Source organism: Argentina silus, assembly GCF_951799395.1.
Source record: "Argentina silus genome assembly, chromosome: 7".
NCBI classification, from domain to species: Eukaryota; Metazoa; Chordata; class Actinopteri; order Argentiniformes; family Argentinidae; genus Argentina; species Argentina silus.
This window is the reverse complement of record NC_139661.1, coordinates 15,574,965-15,594,103: the sequence shown is the minus strand read 5'-3', so window position 1 is coordinate 15,594,103 and position 19,139 is coordinate 15,574,965. Positions and strand designations below refer to the sequence as shown.

The 19,139-nt window shown below is 46.0% G+C and overlaps 2 protein-coding genes across 3 annotated transcripts; both read left to right on the top strand.

The window, feature by feature from the left end:
* Positions 1-130: 130 nt before the first annotated feature.
* Positions 131-10,872, top strand: hira (histone cell cycle regulator a). Of its 2 annotated transcripts, XM_083673660.1 has the most exons (26): positions 131-391; positions 721-871; positions 1,090-1,152; positions 1,489-1,599; positions 2,109-2,199; positions 2,332-2,426; positions 2,567-2,662; positions 2,889-3,049; positions 3,428-3,595; positions 3,867-3,980; positions 4,164-4,234; positions 4,473-4,578; positions 4,723-4,938; positions 5,158-5,243; positions 5,442-5,621; positions 5,868-6,029; positions 6,359-6,566; positions 6,940-7,038; positions 7,183-7,331; positions 7,536-7,697; positions 7,891-7,949; positions 8,217-8,322; positions 8,570-8,689; positions 8,902-9,065; positions 9,313-9,401; positions 10,064-10,872. In XM_083673660.1, the coding sequence occupies exons 4-26, from the start codon at positions 1,521-1,523 to the stop codon at positions 10,178-10,180; spliced, it is 2,898 nt and encodes a 965-aa protein (XP_083529786.1). In that variant the 5' UTR covers positions 131-391; positions 721-871; positions 1,090-1,152; positions 1,489-1,520; the 3' UTR covers positions 10,181-10,872. The 2 variants fall into 2 exon arrangements, with proteins under 2 accessions (XP_083529786.1, XP_083529785.1); XM_083673659.1 differs by lacking the exon at positions 721-871.
* A 6,352-nt stretch (positions 10,873-17,224) lies between these two features.
* Positions 17,225-18,488, top strand: LOC310807578 (uncharacterized protein). The gene has a single exon (XM_083674090.1). The coding sequence runs from the start codon at positions 17,233-17,235 to the stop codon at positions 18,292-18,294; it is 1,062 nt and encodes a 353-aa protein (XP_083530216.1). The 5' UTR covers positions 17,225-17,232; the 3' UTR covers positions 18,295-18,488.
* Positions 18,489-19,139: the final 651 nt, after the last annotated feature.

Genomic DNA, 19,139 nt, shown 5'->3' with positions numbered 1-19,139 from the left:
ACAAAATCTACTTTTCTAAACGCAAATTCAGGGTGAAAAGATCAACATGCGGAACTAATCCGTTACCGGGCATGTTTCAATGGGGATCCATTGGAAAGGTTGGACACTTCCTGTCTTGCTGCTGTTGCTTCCCATTGATATGTTGCTTCCCCGCTGCTTCTGCGGTTGCTTTTGGAGGTTGAGGAGGATGCGAGAGGGTAGCTAGAGAAATGGAGTTGGATTAAAGACCAAAGTAACCGACGTACTTTGACACAAAGGGAAGGGGTAGTTGCTACCCCAGGATATCTCTACCAGACGCAAAAAGGAAGATATACCACGATCCGCTCACAATATTCGAGTTGCAACGCGTTTGAGATGAAGCTATTGAAACCAAGTTGGGTCAGTCACAATGGTAAGAATTTGAATCGCGGTTGTGCAGGAATCTATACTAGCCAAGTTGGGCTTTTGTTGTTATTGAGGGGGGGGCGAGATTGATCGGGGGGTGGCGGCCACTTGTTTGGGAGGTTGGCTAGTTAACTACTTCTCCTAGCAAGCCAACTAACTAAAACGCCCGCAAGTGATGCCTAAAACATTATAAATGGCAGGATGGCAGTTGGTTTGTTTTATCATGTTATTTAGCCTGGCTAACGCTAGCTCGTAGCTAACAAGTTGTTGGCTAGCTAGCTAAGTTAGTTTGCGAGAATCTAGTTCACCAACCTAAACAAGTGACTTATTTTGAAGTTGCAGATGCACACTGCTGTCGATTGTCATCACCCTGAAGCTATGAAGCTAATTACTGCATGCATGCAAACTGCCGACTGCATCTGTCATTTGACTGTGCCACAACACCAACGTTAGCGCGGCTAGCTAACCTAACCAAAGCATTCGTGAGGTGTGTTTTACTGTAGCTACTTACCAAACAGTGTATAACTGTCTCTCGGTGTACTTCTGTTTGATTTACCTATGTAGCCGTCACCTTATGTTTCATAGCTACACGTGTACAGTCACGCCTGGAATCTTACTGGCTTTGCCCATCTCTTTATACATTGAAATGTATTGCATCAATCCTGATGGCATTTTGAAATCATGTCACTTGATTTTGCTTCTTAGGAAAGCCAATATTTTCGGTTGATATCCATCCGGATGGAACAAAATTTGCCACGGGTGGCCAAGGTAAGTTTCTGCATTACTGTCACTCACTCAACCCTATCAGTTCCTATTTCGTAGGCTTAATGCTTTCAAGCCATGCACCATACTGGAACTGATTCTGTGTCACACAGAGAGAAAGACAGACAGCTATACATTTGAGTTTATTTCTAGTTTATTAAGTAAAAATCAACACACACACACACACACAATACAGCTTGTGCAGTGCACTGGGCAGCCACCACCATAATAATCATGCTATTCAGTACTGTCTGCATTCTAGACCTATACAGATGTGAAACCGAGCCAGTTCAGTTTAGCTGAACGTTGCTTCGTGTTGTTGACCCCGTGATGTTGTTGCAGGAGAGGACTCTGGGAAGGTGGTCATCTGGAACATGGCCCCTGTGCTCAGGGAGGAGGACGAGAAGAACGAGAGCATCCCCAAGATGCTCTGTCAGATGGACAATCACTTAGGTGCCTGTCTATACTCTCTCTACAGACACCCTCACCACTGCTTTCTGGTTATATAGGCAATACTCTCTCACAACTACTCTCTGGTTAGGTGTCTGTCTATACTCTCATATAGCTTTCTGGTTATAGGCAATTACTGAGTCTCACAAATGTATGGTGTTTATGGCGAGTCACTCACTGTAGGTGTTGATATATATTCTTAACTACTGCTCTGTGGTTATAGGCTATTACTTAGGTGCCTGCCTGTACTCATTACTGCATGGTGTTGATCAGTCACTCACTGTGTGTGTGTGTGTGTGTGTGTGTGTGTGTGTGTGTGTGTGTGTGTGTGTGTGTGTGTGTGTGTGTGTGTGTGTGTGTGTGTGTGTGTGTGTGTGTGTGTGTGTGTTCTGTTCTGCGGTTATATATGATCACTTTTGCTTCCATTCTAACTGGTACTCTTTATCTAAAAAGAAGGCAGGTGAGTCTGATGTTAAACTGTGTTTTGATGAGGAGTGTTTGTTGTTTTCTAGCCTGTGTGAACTGTGTTCGCTGGTCAAACAACGGCCTTTACCTGGCATCTGGAGGAGATGACAAACTGGTCATGGTGTGGAAGAGAGCTGCGTATGTACCACACACACACACGCACACACACACACACACACCAACAGATGCTTCCTTTTGATATTAAGCTATAACATTGTGCCATTGCACCCAGGAAGTGATCTTTGATTTGATATTCCTTCTCTGGAGCAGCTTCATAGGTCCCAGTACTGTGTTTGGGTCGAGCAGTAAGCTGGCCAACGTGGAGCAGTGGAGATGTGTAACTATACTGAGAAACCACACAGGGGGTGAGTTACCCACAGTTCATATATGCTGATGCTGAATTATCAAGTCTAGGAATATCTCTCATGCTTCACACTTTACATTCTGCAGTGTTAACAGGTGTGTGTGTGTGCGTGTGTGTGCGTGCGTGTGCACGTGTGTGCAGATGTCATGGATGTAGCCTGGTCCCCTCATGACGTGTGGTTAGCTTCCTGCAGCGTCGACAACACCATTGTCATCTGGAACGCCCGCAAATTCCCAGGTGTGAACCAGTTGCTCTGTTTCTGCTTTTGTCAATATTGAGTTGATGACTTCAGCTTTATTCAACCAGGATAGTCAACTTGGTAACAATAGTCCTTGGATCCAAGACAATGTGTTCAAAAGAGAACATAATTACATTCTATATGTCTAAAAACACAGCACCATAATACAGCACACAGCACTGACTAAAGTTGTCGCACACCCTCCCTCCCGCCTTACCCCTGCAGAGATCGTGATGTGCATGAAGGGCCACACAGGGCTGGTGAAGGGGCTGACGTGGGACCCAGTAGGGAAGTATATCGCCTCGCAGGCTGACGACCACAGTCTGAAGGTGTGGAGGACCATGGACTGGCAGCTGGAGACCAACATCACCAAACCCTTCAACGAGGTGAGGACAGCACAGCAGACCAACTACTGCCTGCAGGAGAAGAACACTTATTTAGATGGGACTTGTAGTCCTAGAGTGTTTTTATAGTTGCTGTTGTATTTGTCATTATTCCCTCAATGAATGCTCTGGTGAAGGCTGATGGATCAGAACAGTGGCAGAATAAGTGCAGTGTTCAGCAGTGATTCTGTCCTCTGAACAAATGTTATCTCCAGGGGGCACCAGCAATTATTATGATAAGCAACTCAGGATAAGGTGTTTCACTTTGTACTTCTCAGCTGTTTGTAGTTCTATGCTCTAAACACTGAGCCACCCCCCTGTTGTTCTTCTCTCTGAACCACCCCTCCCCTCTTCCTCTCCTTCTTCTTCTCCTGTCTCCAGTGTGGGGGCACCACCCATGTGCTGCGGCTGAGCTGGTCTCCTGACGGACAGTACCTGGTGTCGGCCCACGCCATGAACAACTCTGGACCCACGGCGCAGATCATAGAGAGGGACGGCTGGAAGACCAATATGGACTTTGTCGGCCACCGCAAGGCGGTCACCGTAGTGGTGAGGGACGACGTCAGATTGACGTCACGGTTGGATTCTGTTTCTCAGTCATATAACGCGTTTTTTTGTTTTGTTATAAATCTCAGGAAATGTAGCTATGTTGAAATCATTTCTAAAATCATTAGAAATGGTACCCTGTCTTTTAGCTAGTTCCATCCAAAATTTGGTATGGGGTTATGGTTAAAATTCTCAGTCATGTAGGCCTGGTAAATGCTTTGTTGACTCTTACCTCTCTCACCCCCCCCCCCCCCTCTCTCTCTCTCTGCTGCAGAAATTCAACCCTAAAATCTTTAAGAAGAAACAGAAGAATGGGAGCTCTCCCAAGCCAAGCTGTCCTTACTGTTGCTGTGCTGTAGGCAGCAAAGACCGCTCGCTTTCCGTCTGGGTAAGGCCTGCTTCTCTCTCTCAACCTCCCTCTATCTCTCTCTTAGTCTGTTTGTCTGTCTGGCTAAGACATATGTCTGTCTTTCTGTCTGTATTTCCCCCGAAATGTCCATGAACTCTATCATATGGTGCTGGTTTCTAACCTGATTGTTTCTGTCTGTCTGCCCCACCTCGTCTCCCTCAGCTGACGTCGCTGAAGCGCCCCCTGGTGGTCATCCACGACCTGTTTGATAAGTCCATCATGGACATCTCATGGTGAGAGCTCTAGAAATGTCTCTGTGGATTCAGCTGGTTTGTTATTGTTTGTGTCTATAAAGGCTTTTGAGAGTCTGGTAGACTAGGGGTATGACATCCATAGCAAAACGAGAGAAGGAGGGAAAGTTGCTCTGTTTTCACAGGCATGACATCATATCCCAGAGTCTACCTTTTGACATGTATATGGAGACTGCACGTTTTCATGCTTTTGTGTGTGTGTGTGGTTCCTTGCTTTTAGGACCCTGAACGGGTTGGGTATCTTGGTGTGTTCCATGGATGGGACGGTAGCCTATCTAGACTTCTCTCAGGACGAACTGGGGGACCCCCTCAACGAGGACGAGAAGGTCAGCCATCTTTTGGGACTATTCCATTGGTTGTACCAGGCAAACCACATCAAGGGCAGCTCAAGTATATGAAAGTATTTGCATTGACTCAGACATCTGCTAACCAACTCCACCCCCCACCCCCCCTCCCCCCTCCCCTTCCAGAACTCCATCCACCAGAACATCTATGGTAAGAGCCTGGCCATCACCACAGAGGCTCAGCTCTCCACTACCATCATAGAGAACCCAGAGATGCTGAAGTACCAGCAGGAGAGACAGAACGCCCAGCTCGCCAACTCTGCCCATTGCACTGCCCACGAAGCACAGGCTACCAAACTCACCAGCGTGGTCAACGGAGAGTCCCTGGAGGACATCCGCAAGGTAGGGGGTGCTGTGGTGGAAGACTGGCTGAGGAACACTCGGGTCCAAAAGCAGGGGGTGGGGGGGACTTAGATCGATAAAAAGATCAGAAGATAATTCGGTTTGTTGTGTTGGGATGAGTTGGACTGAGTTCTGCACAGACGTGGTAGGCTTGTTGCTCTTTTGGACTGTGTGGTTGTTGTGTGATATTAATGTTTCCTGCGGTGTTTGCCCCTCCAGAACCTGTTGAAGAAGCAGGTGGAGACCAGGACCGCCGATGGCAGGCGGAGGATCACGCCCCTCTGTATCGCTCAGCTAGACACTGGGTAACTGCCACAGACAGACACAGCTGCTCTAGAACTAGAAACGCACACAGGGACATTCTAGAACTACAAAAACACACTGATCCTCGAGAACTCGCACTCAGACATTCTAGATTGTTCCGAGCATAGAACTGTTTGGATTTGAAAGCGGCCTCGTTCTAATTCCGTTGGTTTGTTTGTGTTTGATATGTTGTCCTGCAGGGACTTCTCTCCAGCCCTGTTCAACAGTGTTCCAATCCTGCCTGGCTCGTCTGTGTCCACCCAGCTCACCCCCCAGCTGTCCTCCGACTCCAGCACTGCTAACTCCGTGGGCCTGAGACCCAACCACGACCCCCTGACCTCCCCTCCGCCCGGCAAGGCCTTCGACGACATCAAGGACGTGTAGGAACTACTTTTCCTCTTTACTCATCAGCGAAGTTGGATGTTGTGTAGCGATATTAGCGACCCAAAGCTAACCCCCCCCCCCCAAATATTATCAGAGATGCAGCGGCAAGGGGAAAAAGTCTGGTGGAAAGAAACCTTGAGAGGAACCATGCTCTGAGGGGGAGCCCATCCTGTTTTCTTTCTCTTCTTTGTCTTTTTTTCCCTTCTCCAATGTTCTCTTTCCTTCCTCTCTCCCTCCCACAGTGCTCCATCCCTGAACCCGACAGCCTTGAAGAGCAACCTGCTTTTAACAGCCGCCACTAAGATGCAGCCAATGAAAGCCCTGGACTCCAGGTTCACAGAGAGGTCAAAGGCCACGCCTGGGGTCACCATCTCGTCCACTGCAGGGCTTGCTCCCCTAGACAGGTAACAGCACCGGTCATTCTAACTCGTAGGAAACAGTTATGTTAGCCAAACTGTAATATAGTGAGACACTGTGCTCATTGAAAATGAATGGAAGTAATGATAACAACATATTTATTTGGGTTAGGGTTAGTTAAAAGTTAAAAATCACAATAACAGATTATGTTAACATAATTAAACCTAATTGAATTAGTACCTTTCACACACTCACACAAAGTGTTTTTAACAAAGTGAAATTAACATTTAAAAAATAAAAATCATTTAAACATGGTAAAGCAAAACAAACAGTAGAACTCTTTGATTGACACATCATGGTTGTTGTCGTCTTGCAGGGTAAAAGACACTAGCAGCGCTCTAAAGGAACCCAAGTCCAAGGACGACAGCAGCAGCGACAGTGAAGACAAGATGGCCGTGGTCAAGTCTCTGTCCTACACCAAGAGGAAGGGAGAGATGGAGGGAGGAGAGGTGGTGGAGAAGAGGAGGAAGGGAAGGCCCAGGAAAGACAAGATGATGACGCCTGTGTGTCAACCCTTCCCGCAGGTAACAGAGGGAGAGAGAGAGAGAGTCATGTGACTCAGGGGCTGCTGTCTCACCATCTACCTTTCTTCTTTACCTATGCACTTGTTCACTCCTCCTTATGGATTTGAAAATGATTGGATAGGTGAAGGAAATATGTTGGGATATACATTTACACCAATCCAATGCTTTTAAGTCCATGATCGGACGTGAACGAGTGCACACTTTGAGGTGAAGGGTCGAGAACAGGACCACAGGTGATGTGGTCAGGTCCTCCACGGAGTCCTGTCTCAACTGAATATGAATATCGATCATCTAGAACTAGGTTGTGCATTAGATTTATGAACCGGTTGATTGATGCATGTTCTAAACCCCCTCCCACCCCTGTGCCCCCCAGGCCATGCTCTCATCAGAGAAGGAGCCCAGCCGAGTATTGGCCCCCGCGGCGGTCCTCAAACTACCCACCCCCACGCCTCAGAAAGCTTTCACTCTACAGGTGAGGCCTAACATGCTTAAACATCTTCTAATGCCATGATGAATTATGAAACCTTGAACTTAGCTAAACAGAAGTTGTCTTCTCCCTCCTTATTGTCTGTGTCTGTGTCTGTGTCTGTGTCTGTGTCTGTGTCTGTGTCTGTAGGTGAGCATGGAGCCCTCTGTGTATCTGGAGGTGGAGAATGACGTGTCAGCGGTGGCAGGGTCTAAGCTGAGCCAGCTTCGCTGTTCCAGGGACGGGAGGGAGTGGGACACACTGCTACCCAGCCGAGTCATCACTGCAGCGGGCAGCAGGTCAGTCATGAGAGGGGGTATGTGTCTGCGCATGCGTGTGTGTTGGGTGCAGGCGTCTGTGTGCGTCTGTCTGTTTGTCTGTCTGTGGTTTTCCAGGGAGGATAATGTTTCCGTTTGCATGTCTGTGGTTTTATAATGACCAAGCAAGGGTTGACACTCTTGCCACAGTAATTTAAAGTCTGCCCTCCCCCCGTCCGTCCCCAGTGACGTGGTAGCGGCGGCGTGCGAGGACAGGATGCTGTCGGTGTTCTCTGCGTGCGGCCGGCGCCTGCTGCCCGCCATCCTGCTGCCGGCGCCTATGTCGGCGCTCCACTGCTCCGGCTGCTACGTCATGGCGTTGACAGCCTGCGCCACGCTCTCTGTCTGGTGAGGAACACGCCACGCCTCCGGATCATCCTCGCCATCATCATCATTATTATTATCACATGGCTCATGTTTGACACTGTGTTGGCCAAAAGTCCAAAACCCCCCTCAGGGGGGACATTTTGTTTCTTGTTCAACGCTGAGCGAATGAACGTGGGTTTAATGTCACGCGATGTCCTCGTCTGTCCTCCAACAGGGATGTCCAGAAACAGACTGCCCTGGTGAAGAATGAGTCCTTACAGACCATTCTATCAGGTGAGAGGGTTTCTAGAGCCTCCAGGGGAGGCTGGCGTAGGGAGAAATCAGAGGACAGGCTCATTGTAATGCAAGGACTGGAATAAGGAATGGTATCAAGCGCACACACGTGTGTTTGATACCATTCGTCGTTCCGTTCCATGTGTTACAATGAGCCTGTCCTCTGATTTCTTTCCCTGTTTTAAATCTCTCTTCCACCACCATCTTTGATATCTGTAGTAATCTTGTCCTCTACCTCCCCTCCCCCTCTCCCTCTCCCTCTCCCAGGGTCAGACACCACAGTGTCCCAGTCCTTGTTAACCCAGCAGGGTGTCCCTGTCATCAGCCTGTCCAATGGGAAGTCCTACTGCTTCAGCTCCTCCCTAGAGACGTGGTGAGACTGGCTGTGAAGCAGCTAGCATGTCCTAGAATTAGCATGTCCTAGCATGCTCATTTAATTTTCAATGGTGTCTGTATTAAAAAAAAAACATGCATACATACTATCTACTATCAAGGATAAACAACCAAGACTTAATATGCTATAGACATCTTTGTGTAGGTATGAATCTTATCTTACATCCCCTCTCTCTCTCTCTCTCTCTCTCTCTCTCTCTCTCTCTCTCTCTCTCTCTCTCTCTCAGGAACCTGATAGCAGACAAGCAGGACTCTCTGGTGCAGTGTGCTGACTTCAGAAGCTGCCTCCCTTCAGATAACATGGTGTCTACAGGCCCCCTTGCTGTCATGCAGGGACGCAACCTCAAGTAAGACACGTACACACACACACACAAAGAGACGTACGCATACATGAGGGTTGATTGACGTCATATGACATGATCTCTATGTTAAGAGAGAGAGTGTGTGTGTGTGTGTGTGTGTGTGTGTGTGTGTGTGTGTGTGTGTGTGTGTGTGTGTGTGTGTGTGTGTGTGTGTGTGTGTGTGTGTGTGTGTCTTTTCTCTCCCTCTCCTCCCTCAGTGCGGGTCGGCTGGCCTCCCGTCTGTCCAGCACCCCCCACCACCTCCAGCAGGGCATGACCCTGGCCTTCCTGGAGAACCAGCTGGCCTCCGCCCTCACCCTGCTCTCCAGCTCCGAGTACCGCTACTGGCTCCTCATCTACGCGCGATACCTAGTCAACGAAGGTACAGTAGAACCAGCTTTTAACCCCTAACAATGGCCGTGTGATCACCATGAAATGTTGAAATGATATCTAACATTTCTTTATGCTCTCGTTTATTCATGCCTATATCTAGAGTGTTTACCGTCCAAAATTTAGATTGAGGAAAAATGTGCTTGAGGTTTTACCGATTTATTTCCAGACTGTTGTGGTGCTTCCTGTCCCTCGTGTAAACCTGTAGGTGTTTAACCTTTAACCTTGATGGCCCGCAGGCTCGGAGTACCGTCTACGGGAGCTGTGTAAGGACCTTCTGGGACCAGTCCACAAGTCAAATGGCTCTGCCTGGGACCCCACAACACTGGTGGGTTCTGAGGTGGACCAGACCGGACCGCTCTGTACTGGACACACAGCTGCTTCAGCGCTAACCGCTGTTCACAGGCCATGTATCTCCGACAAATTATATATATAAATTATATATAGTTATCTTTATATTGGCATTCCGAGGTGGAGACCCACGTAAAAGACCCAGTGTGATTTGGATTTTCCTCGAAACATTGAGGACGAAATTGTATTGAGCCTGAGAAAGCTCCTCCCTCACCCCCACGCTGTAGTTTCTCTCTCTCGTCCTAGACTTGTTGACGGAAGCCAGCTAGCTAGTTCGTTAGGAGTTAGCAATAGAGATGTCCAACAGTCTTAAAAACAAAAAAAGCTTGTTTGAAAGTTTTACATTTAAAAAAAAAAAAAAAAAAAAGAAAAAGAAGTGATATGCTTGTGATATGTGGTTTGGCTGTTTCTGTTTTGAGCTGCCTGTTATCTGGTCGGGAGTGTGGCAAGCTTGTTTACAGGTCTCCCTCCACCCCTCGCTGACACACTTCTGCCTCCAGTTTCCCCAGACTTTCCGAACCTTTTTATCATGTGCTATAATTAGCCTAGCATCTCCTAATGTGATTATTAACGTGTGATTATTAATGACCCCCAGTTTGTGATATACAAATCTGATCAACGATCATGTCCCTCCCCCAGGGTCTGAGGAAGAGAGACCTGTTGAGAGAAGTGCTGCCTGTGATTGGTCAGAACCTGCGATTCCAGAGGCTCTTTACGGAGTACCAGGACCAGCTGGAACTGCTCCGCAACAAATAACACTTCGGACGACAACGCCGCCCCGCTCCCCCTACACGCGCACACACACACACACAGTATATACACACTCTCCCTGCACCTAAGAGAAGGAAGAAGGGTCTCTCTCCTCACTGATTATGGACACTCGACTATGAACGTTAGGCGCAAATAGCATTAATACTGACATGAACTGATGCTTTGTTGACCAGCAGTCATTGATAAGTAAATGATTGATGAATTATGTTCATGACGTCGATGATGATTAAGAACTGTAATAGCGAAAGAGAGAGGCCAGAGACGATGCTATTGGTCAGGTGGAAGAGACCAGTGAGGATCCCATTGGGGGACGGAGTGTCAAATACGATGAGCCATGAGAAGCACAACCTCCTCTGCCCTACCTAGCCCTGCTTTGTCCCACCACGGTGCAGCTATAGGGCCACTTGAAGCTGAAGGCTAAATGCTAACTGTAATCTAAGGAAAGACAGCACTAAGATAGGGCATCTGTTCTGCTGTAAATATCTCTAAGCTTGAACCGGGCCCCTCCCTCCCTCGTCCTGCTCTTTACTGAATTGTACAGCCCTTTTCTGTTAGTCATTTTTAAATGTTTGTACAAGGCAACTTCTTTTCCATTTTCTACTGTATAAAGATTAAACACAAAAGAATCAGAACAGGCAAAACCTCTGTTTGTAAAATCAAATAAACAATCAATTGATGCTCTGTCCTGTGGCTTCTAGTTTCTAGTCTGGGTTGGTAGTACGTGCAGCAGTCCAGCAGGGGAGGCTGTTGGAGGCAGAAATTGGAGGACGGGCTCATTGTAATGCATAGAATGGAATCAAACACTGATGCCATTCCTCATTCCATTCCATGCAATACAATGAGCCTGTTTTCCAATTTCTACCTCCACAAGCCTCCCCTGCAGTCCAGAGTAGCTATATGTATGTTGTACTTTTAAATAATGTACTTGTAAGGATAAAAACAGCACTCACATTATTTAGGTCATAAAACCTCTCAGGCAATAGAGAAGATGAATGAAGTATTTTTGGAGGGGGTACTTTATTCATGAGCAAATACAATCACATGAGAGAGAGGGGAGGGAAAGAGCTTTTTGTATGCACTTTATTAAGACATTGTCACTTAAAAATTAACAGACCTCAATATTTACACCCACAAAATCCTCCGCCCACATCTAAGCATTAAAAAAAAAAAAAAAAAATGTATATGAAAACCAGCATGTAGTAGGCATACTCTACCCTACATCACCCAGAGACAAACCCCCTGAACACCAACTCTGGGTCAGGACAACCACTACCCCCAAACTGATTCCTGTGTGTAATCCATATGAACAACTTGGTCTGACCCAACAAAAAGTAAACAGTAAATATTTAGCCCACTGTATAAAAGAATACCGTGGTCCAACATAAACAACCCAACAGAAAACCTCTCCCCCAGCCTCAGACACAGTTGTTACAGCAACCTAGAGACAGATATTAAAAGTGCACAACAATCAAAAACGTGGGGGGGGGGGGACAAAGAGAGTAAGTTGTGTGAAACTGTAAGTAAGATAGCTATTATGATTAAACCACTTTCTCACAGATCCAGTTCAGTTTTATACTACATCTTCTGTCATTCCATTGATTAGGTTTACTTCCTAAATCACTTATCTCAACACAGTCCTCTCCCACTCCTGGAGATTCTTGATTGTTCGGTTCATTGTCATACCAGTATGGTGTGGTCAGAGGTGTGCCATCCACCCATTTCCAGATCCCCTCTGTGTCTCTGTCAGTCAGACCAATCCAGACCCTCAAACTCTTCCTCAAACCATCAATAAAGTCCTGTTCCTCTCTGCTGTTGATGATCACCAGGTCTGCTCCTCTGTCATTGCAGTCCTGTCTGCTCTCATTCCAGTTTTTAGACTCAGTGGAGATGAAGTAGCAGCTGCAGCCAAACTTCATCCATCCTTCTGCACAACTGAGTTTCCTCTGAAGGTCGTCTCTCTCTTCAGTCAGGCGGATGTTACTGGTCTGTAACTGGTCTCTCTCGTCAGTCAGGATTTTGTAGCTGGTCTGTAACTGGTTTCTGGTGGAGTCAAAATAGAGACTCAGTCCTATGATCCCAGCCAGTAGGAGAACACACAGCAGCCCCAGACACACTGCAGCAGCTCTGAAGGGTCTCCTCTCTGAACTCTCAGTACCTGACAGCTGATCACTTGCTACGGTCTTCGGGGGGGCGTCCTCTGTCCCAGGGCTGGGTTCATGGAGTCTGAGGGTATCTGCACTGACGTAGATATCCACAATCCTCTCCTCCACCTCTCCTCTGTCGAACTTGACCTTTTTAGCCATGTCAGGCTTGGCATAGATAGCATCAGACATCTTTCCAATACTTTTTGTTCTAACTTTACCTCAACACTTCTGTATATGGTCTCTTAGTGTATGTCGCTGTGTTAGCATGTGTGCCAGACAGACAACTGCATGTGGTACTGTTGATGTTACCCTCAGAAGAAAAGAAAGTGTGCAAAGAGGAAGATGAGGAAATACACAAGATGAGGAACTGGTTGTGGTTGGTGCTATGGTAGGTGTGATATAAATAAATAATAATCCTTCCTTCTTCTAGCATTGTGACTGCCAATGGCCCCTGGTCCTAGCATAGATTTTTTTCTTATGATGACTGATGTATAGATGATTCACTTACTTAAGACAAATGTACGTCGCTTTGGATAAAAGTGTCTGCTAAATGCCAACAAATGTAAATGTAAATATAATAATATTGGTCTCTTCACTCTTAAAGACACAGTCTGAGTGCTTAGTTGTTCTCAACTTAAATGGAAACTATATGGTTGCTTTGTTGATAAGTAGCCATTGATAAGTAAGTGATTATGTTCATGACGCCGATGAGGGCTAGGTAGGGGTACTCTAAAACACTTTCTCACATATCCAGTTCTGATAGTCAACACATCTGAAGACATTCCATTGATTAGTCTTACTTCCTGCATTATATCTCAACACAGTCCTCACAGTCCACAGTCCCACCATAATTGTCTGGCTCTCTGTCATTTCAGTACGGTGTGGTCAGAGGTGTGTCATCCACCCATTTCCAGGTCCCCTCTGTGTCTCTGTCAGTCAGACCAATCCAGACCCTCAAACTCTCCCTCAAACCATCAATAAAGTCCTGTTCCTCTCTGCTGTTGATGATCACCAGGTCTGCTCCTCTGTCTCTGCAGTCCTATCCAGTGAGTAAGAAGTAGCAGCTGCAGCCAAACTTCCTCCATCCTTCTGCACAAAAGGTTTTCAGTTTCCTCTGAAGGTCGTCTCTCTCTTCAGTCAGGTGGATGTCACTGGTCTGTAACTGGTCTCTTTCTTTGGTCAGGTTGTTGTAACTGGTCTGTAACTGGTCTCTCTCGTCATTCAGGGTTTTGTAGCTAATCTGTAACTGGTGGAGTCAAAATAGACACTCAGTCCTATGATCCCAGCCAGTAGGAGAACACACAGCAGCCCCAGACACACTGCAGCAGCTCTGGAGGGTCTCCTCTCTGAACTCTCAGTACCTGACAGCTGATCACTTGCTACGGTCTTCGGGGGGGCGTCCTCTGTCCCAGGGCTGGGTTCAGGGAGTCTGAGGGTATCTGCACTGACGTAGATATCCACAATCCTCTCCTCCACCTCTCCCCTGTCTGTGCTAGGTGTGATTGTATTGTTCTCATTTGCAACAACCTGTTGATTGACGTAGTCAGCCATCTCAACTCCTTGCATGACTATTGAATCTGTTTATCTTTGATTCTGTAACTTTAACTGTCAACTTTAACTGACAGTGATGTGTGTCTCCTCTCTGAACTGTCCTGCTCTGTCTTAGCAACCCTGCTGATGACTGGTATATCTCTAAGGTTGAACCATGTTTCAAGTATTTCTATACAAGTACAAACGCATGAGAGAGACAGATGAAAGGGTCAAAGGGTCAAGAAGTAGGGTCCAGGTGAAGAAAAACAATTTAATTCAGATATCTGGGAGTTTTACATATAGAGTATTTACAAGGTACAATATGATGCTTCGCTCATCTTAACAATATGAGCACTAACCCAACCCCCCCGCCTTACACTTAAAAACTCCCACCACCCCAAACAAGCCACAGTACACAACACATTCTTAGCCCCAACCCCACTAACATGTTTCACAAAAAAACATTCAACCCCTCTTCATCAACCGTACACACAGCCACACATGCACACTGAATTTGATACTGTTGGCATTCCCTCCTTAGAGGACAGGGAAGTATAAAAAGAGGAAGATTAGGAAATAAACAGTGGTTGTGTTTGGCTAATTTTCTTGTTCTTTTCACTAAAACAAAGTACTCACACTTTGCCAGTTATTTCTCTCGTTCTTCATAAGAGGAAGACTTAGGGCATCAAATTGGGAAGTGAGGTAATACTAAACATCATGTAAGGTCGAGAAGCTTCCTCTTGCTAAATGTTTGTATGTGAAACATGTTTGTTGGGTTTGGGAGCTAATATCATAATATCATACTGGTCTTGATGTATGTACTGTGTAGTGATGGTTTGTTGAACTGGATCTATGAGAGAGTGGTTTATTCATAGTAGCATAACATTCTGTCATATGTGACAGTTTCACAGAATGTAATTATTTTCTCTCTCTCTCTCTCTCTCTCTCTTTCTCTCTCTCTCTCTCTCTTTCTCTCTCTCTCCTCACTTTTAATGCATTTCACTGGGTTCCGTAACCACTGAGGCTGGGGGAGGGGTTTTCTGTTGCATTGTTTATTTTGGCCCCAGGCATTCTTTTTTTCAGCAGTGGGCTAAATGTTCACTGTTGACCTTCAACCTTCTGTTTGGTCAGGCCAAATTGGCCATATGGATTACACATAGGAATCAGGTTTGGCCATATGGATTACACATAGGAATCAGGTTTGGGGTAGTGGCTGATCAGGGGGCTTATTTCTGCACGCCTTATGGTAGATGTCTACTACATGCTGGTTTACGATATACAGGCTTTTCAAATTTTCAAATGTTACTGACCCCAACAAAACACATGAACATGAGCGCAGATGTAATACAGTTACAATCAAATAAGCAACCAACATCACAGGTGCATTGGTTAGTGAGATAATGCACCACAAAGAACATACATTCACTAACTAATGTACCTGTGATGTTGGTTCTTGTTTGACTATAACTGTATTATGTCTGAGCTTATGTTCATGCAAGTGCTTTGTTAGGGTGGTTGGACTGGCACCCATTGGCGGGAAATGTGTGAAGGTCTACATGTCCGGTCCTCCACGTAACAGAAACAATTGCAAATTAAGGTTCTTCAGCTTTGTGGATGAATGTGGTACACTCTCAGAACATCTTTTATTTTTTGTATTTTGAGGGACACCCTTTGAAGAACCTTTTTGGGTTCCATATTGATCCCTGTAATAGAGCAACATATTCTAACTAACTGCATCAACTTTTTGAGTAGGATGTATAACATTTTAAGTTCAATGAACTTCTAAACACCCATTTGTAAATCAAAAACATTTAAATATATGTTACACAATTTAAAATCTATTTTGTGTAGCAAACAGTTTTGAGTACAATGTACAATAAATACGTATTTACTTACTCAAAATAATTCTGTCATATTAACTCAAATCTGTGGTCCATTTGGAGTCAGGTGACCCATATGGTTTGTGCAGGGACCACTCAACCTTTTAAGTAACTGTACTCAACTAAAGTGAGTACGACACTTTGTTTTCACAAAACAATTGAGTGCAGTTAACAAATCATGGGTAATGAGGGTTTACAGTGCAACACCAACAGTATCATATTCAGTTGTCAGTCTGCTAATGCAGCTACATACACTAAGAGACTATATACACTATTGTTGAGGTAAAGTTAGGACAAACAGTATTGGAAAGATGTCTGATGCTATCTATGCCAAGCCTGACATGGCTAAAAAGGTCCAGTTCGACAGAGGAGAGGTTTGTTACAGTCAGAGCCAATGAACCCAGGTGCGGAACACAGAGTCAGGACAAGGATATAAAATAATAGGGTATTTAATGAGGGAATAACAGGGAACGGGACAAGCAGGGGGGAATGGCAAACGAGGTAGGCAGGCAGGTAGGGCAGGCAAGCAGGTAGGGCAGGCAGGCAGGTAGGGCAGGCAGGTAGGTAGGGCAGGCGGGCAGGTAGGGCAGGCAGGCAGGCAGGTAGGGCAGGCAAGCAGGTAGGGCAGGCAGGCAGGCAGGCAGACAGACAGGTAGACTAGGCAGGTAGGGCAGGTGGGTAGTGCGGACAGGCAGGCTGACAGGCAGACAGGCAGCCAGGTGGATAACTGGGTCGAGGTTCTGGAGCATAAGGGAGGAGGCGATTAAACAGAGAAACACACCAAGACTTAGATCTATATGCGACTAAGAGGCCGAGAACGAGACTAACTTGAAAGAACAAACAACAATCTGGCGAAGAGTGGATGGGAAGCCGAGGTTTAAATACAGCGAGGTGATGAGCAGATGACCAACAGGTTAGCAGAATGAGCAGGTAGAGATGATGAGTGACAGAGAACTGGAGACTGGCCACGCCCACACACACAACACACACAGACAGACAAAGACAGACAGGAGAGAGGGAGGCACTGGCACAGACTAGGAGGACGTGGAGGGTGTGACAAGGTGGAGGAGAGGATTGTGGATATCTACATCAATGCAGACACCCTCACACACATCACTGTCAGAGCATGTGGTACAGTTAAAGTTACAAAATCAAATATAAACAGATTAAATAGTCATGCAAGAAGTTGAGATGGCTGACTACGTCAACAAACAGGTTGTTGAGGCAAATGAGAACGATACAATCACACCTAGCACAGACAGACAATTCTCATTCCACAACCACAACCATTTGTTTATTTCCTCATCTTCCTCTTTTTACACTTCCCTGCCTGCTGAGATCACAAACAGTATCCAATTCAGTTGTCAGTCTGGCACACATGCTAACACAGCGACATACACGAAGAGACCATATACAGTGTTGAGGTAAAGTTAGAACAAAAAGTATTGGAAAGATGTCTGATGCTATCTATGCCAAGCCTGACATGGCTAAAAAGGTCAAGTTCGACAGAGGAGAGGTGGAGGAGAGGATTGTGGATATCTACGTCAGTGCAGATACCCTCAGACTCCCTGAACCCAGCCCTGGGACAGAGGACGCCCCCCCGAAGACCGTAGCAAGTGATCAGCTGTCAGGTACTGAGAGTTCAGAGAGGAGACCCTTCAGAGCTGCTGCAGTGTGTCTGGGGCTGCTGTGTGTTCTCCTACTGTCTGGGATCATAGGACTGAGTCTCTATTTTGACTCCACCAGAAACCAGTTACAGACCAGCAACAAAATCCTGACTGACAAGAGAGACCAGTTACAGACCAGTTACAACAACCTGACTGAAGAGAGAGACCAGTTACAGACCAGTTACAACAACCGGACTGAAGAGAGAGACCAGTTACAGACCAGTAACATCCACCTGACTGAAGAGAGAGACCAGTTACAGACCAGTAACATCCACCTGACTGAAGAGAGAGACCAGTTACAGACCAGTTACAACAACCGGACTGAAGAGAGAGACCAGTTACAGACCAGTAACATCCACCTGACTGAAGAGAGAGACCAGTTACAGACCAGTAACATCCACCTGACTGAAGAGAGAGACCAGTTACAGACCAGTAACATCCACCTGACTGAAGAGAGAGACGACCTTCAGAGGAAACTCTGTGATAAAAGCAGTTGTGCAGAAGGATGGATGTTGTTTGGCTGCAGCTGTTACTTCCTCTCCACTGAGTCTAAAAACTGGGATGAGAGCAGACAGGACTGCAATGACAGAGGAGCAGACCTGGTGATCATCAACAGCAGAGAGGAACAGAACTTTCTCCTTCGTTTGAGGGAGAGGGTCTGGATTGGTCTGACTGACAGAGACACAGAGGGGATCTGGAAATGGGTGGATGGAACACCTCTGACCACACCGTACTGGGATTACCCACAGCCAGACAATTACAACGACGAGGACTGTGTTGAGATATACTTTACAGGAAGTAATCCTAAACATTGGAATGACCGCAGCTGTAGTGCCACACTGAAGTGGATCTGTGAGGAAGTGTTTTATTCAGAGTAGCAATCACATTTTGTCGTATGTTCCACAGAACTTAGTTATTTTTCTCTCTCTCATCTCTCTCTCCTCCATGTTGTTACTGAAGGCTCAGGTTTAATGTGTGCAGGTGTGGCTGTGTGTACGGTTAATGAGGGGGGGTTGGATGTTTTTTTTGTGAAACATGTCAGTGGGGTTAGGGCTAAGATGGCAACAAACAGGTTTGGTGGTGGGAGTTTTTACGTGTAATGGGGGAGGGGAGTTAGTGCTCATATTGTTAAGCTGAGCAAAGAATCATATTGTACCCTGTGAATGCTCTGTATGTGAAACTTCCAGATCTGAATTAAAGGTATTTTCTTCACCTGGACCACTGACCGGACCTCACTTCTTGACCCATTGTCCCTTTCATCTGTCTCTCTCTCCTGTGTTTGTATTTGTACAGAAAAACTAAATCTTATTTGTCTGCTCTATTGCTTGCTTATGAGAGCCTTTATGACGTAAACATAAACTTGGACATGCCTATAAGCCAATCAGCAAGAAATAAACTGTGAGTGCTGGCTGTTTTTATCCTCACAAGTAAATTATTTAGAAATACAACATTGGTAAAAGGAACAAGAATCACAACAGAAACGAGAAGACACAGGACAGAGCATCAGTTGGTTGTTTATTTGATTTTCCAAAGCAGACGTTTTGCCCGTTATGGTATTCTTTTGTTTTTAATTTTCATACAGTAGAAAATTTAAAACAAATTGCGTATACACATGACCATGACTTCATACAAGGAAGAACAAATGTCAATGCATCAAATATGGAAGAGACAGCAATACAAGTAATACAAGCCACCCTGTAAGCTCTACCAGCTTCCTTCTTGT

Bases quoted from the DNA above. Each gene is read 5' to 3' on its own strand.
- LOC310807578 (XM_083674090.1), top strand. From the start codon at position 17,233: ATGGCTAAAAAGGTCAAGTTCGACAGAGGAGAGGTGGAGGAGAGGATT.
- hira (XM_083673659.1), top strand. From the start codon at position 355: ATGAAGCTATTGAAACCAAGTTGGGTCAGTCACAATG. The intron at 5,244-5,441 runs GTAACTGCCACA...GTTGTCCTGCAG, and splicing joins ATCGCTCAGCTAGACACTGG to GGACTTCTCTCCAGCCCTGT. The intron at 7,332-7,535 runs GTCAGTCATGAG...GTCCGTCCCCAG, and splicing joins ATCACTGCAGCGGGCAGCAG to TGACGTGGTAGCGGCGGCGT.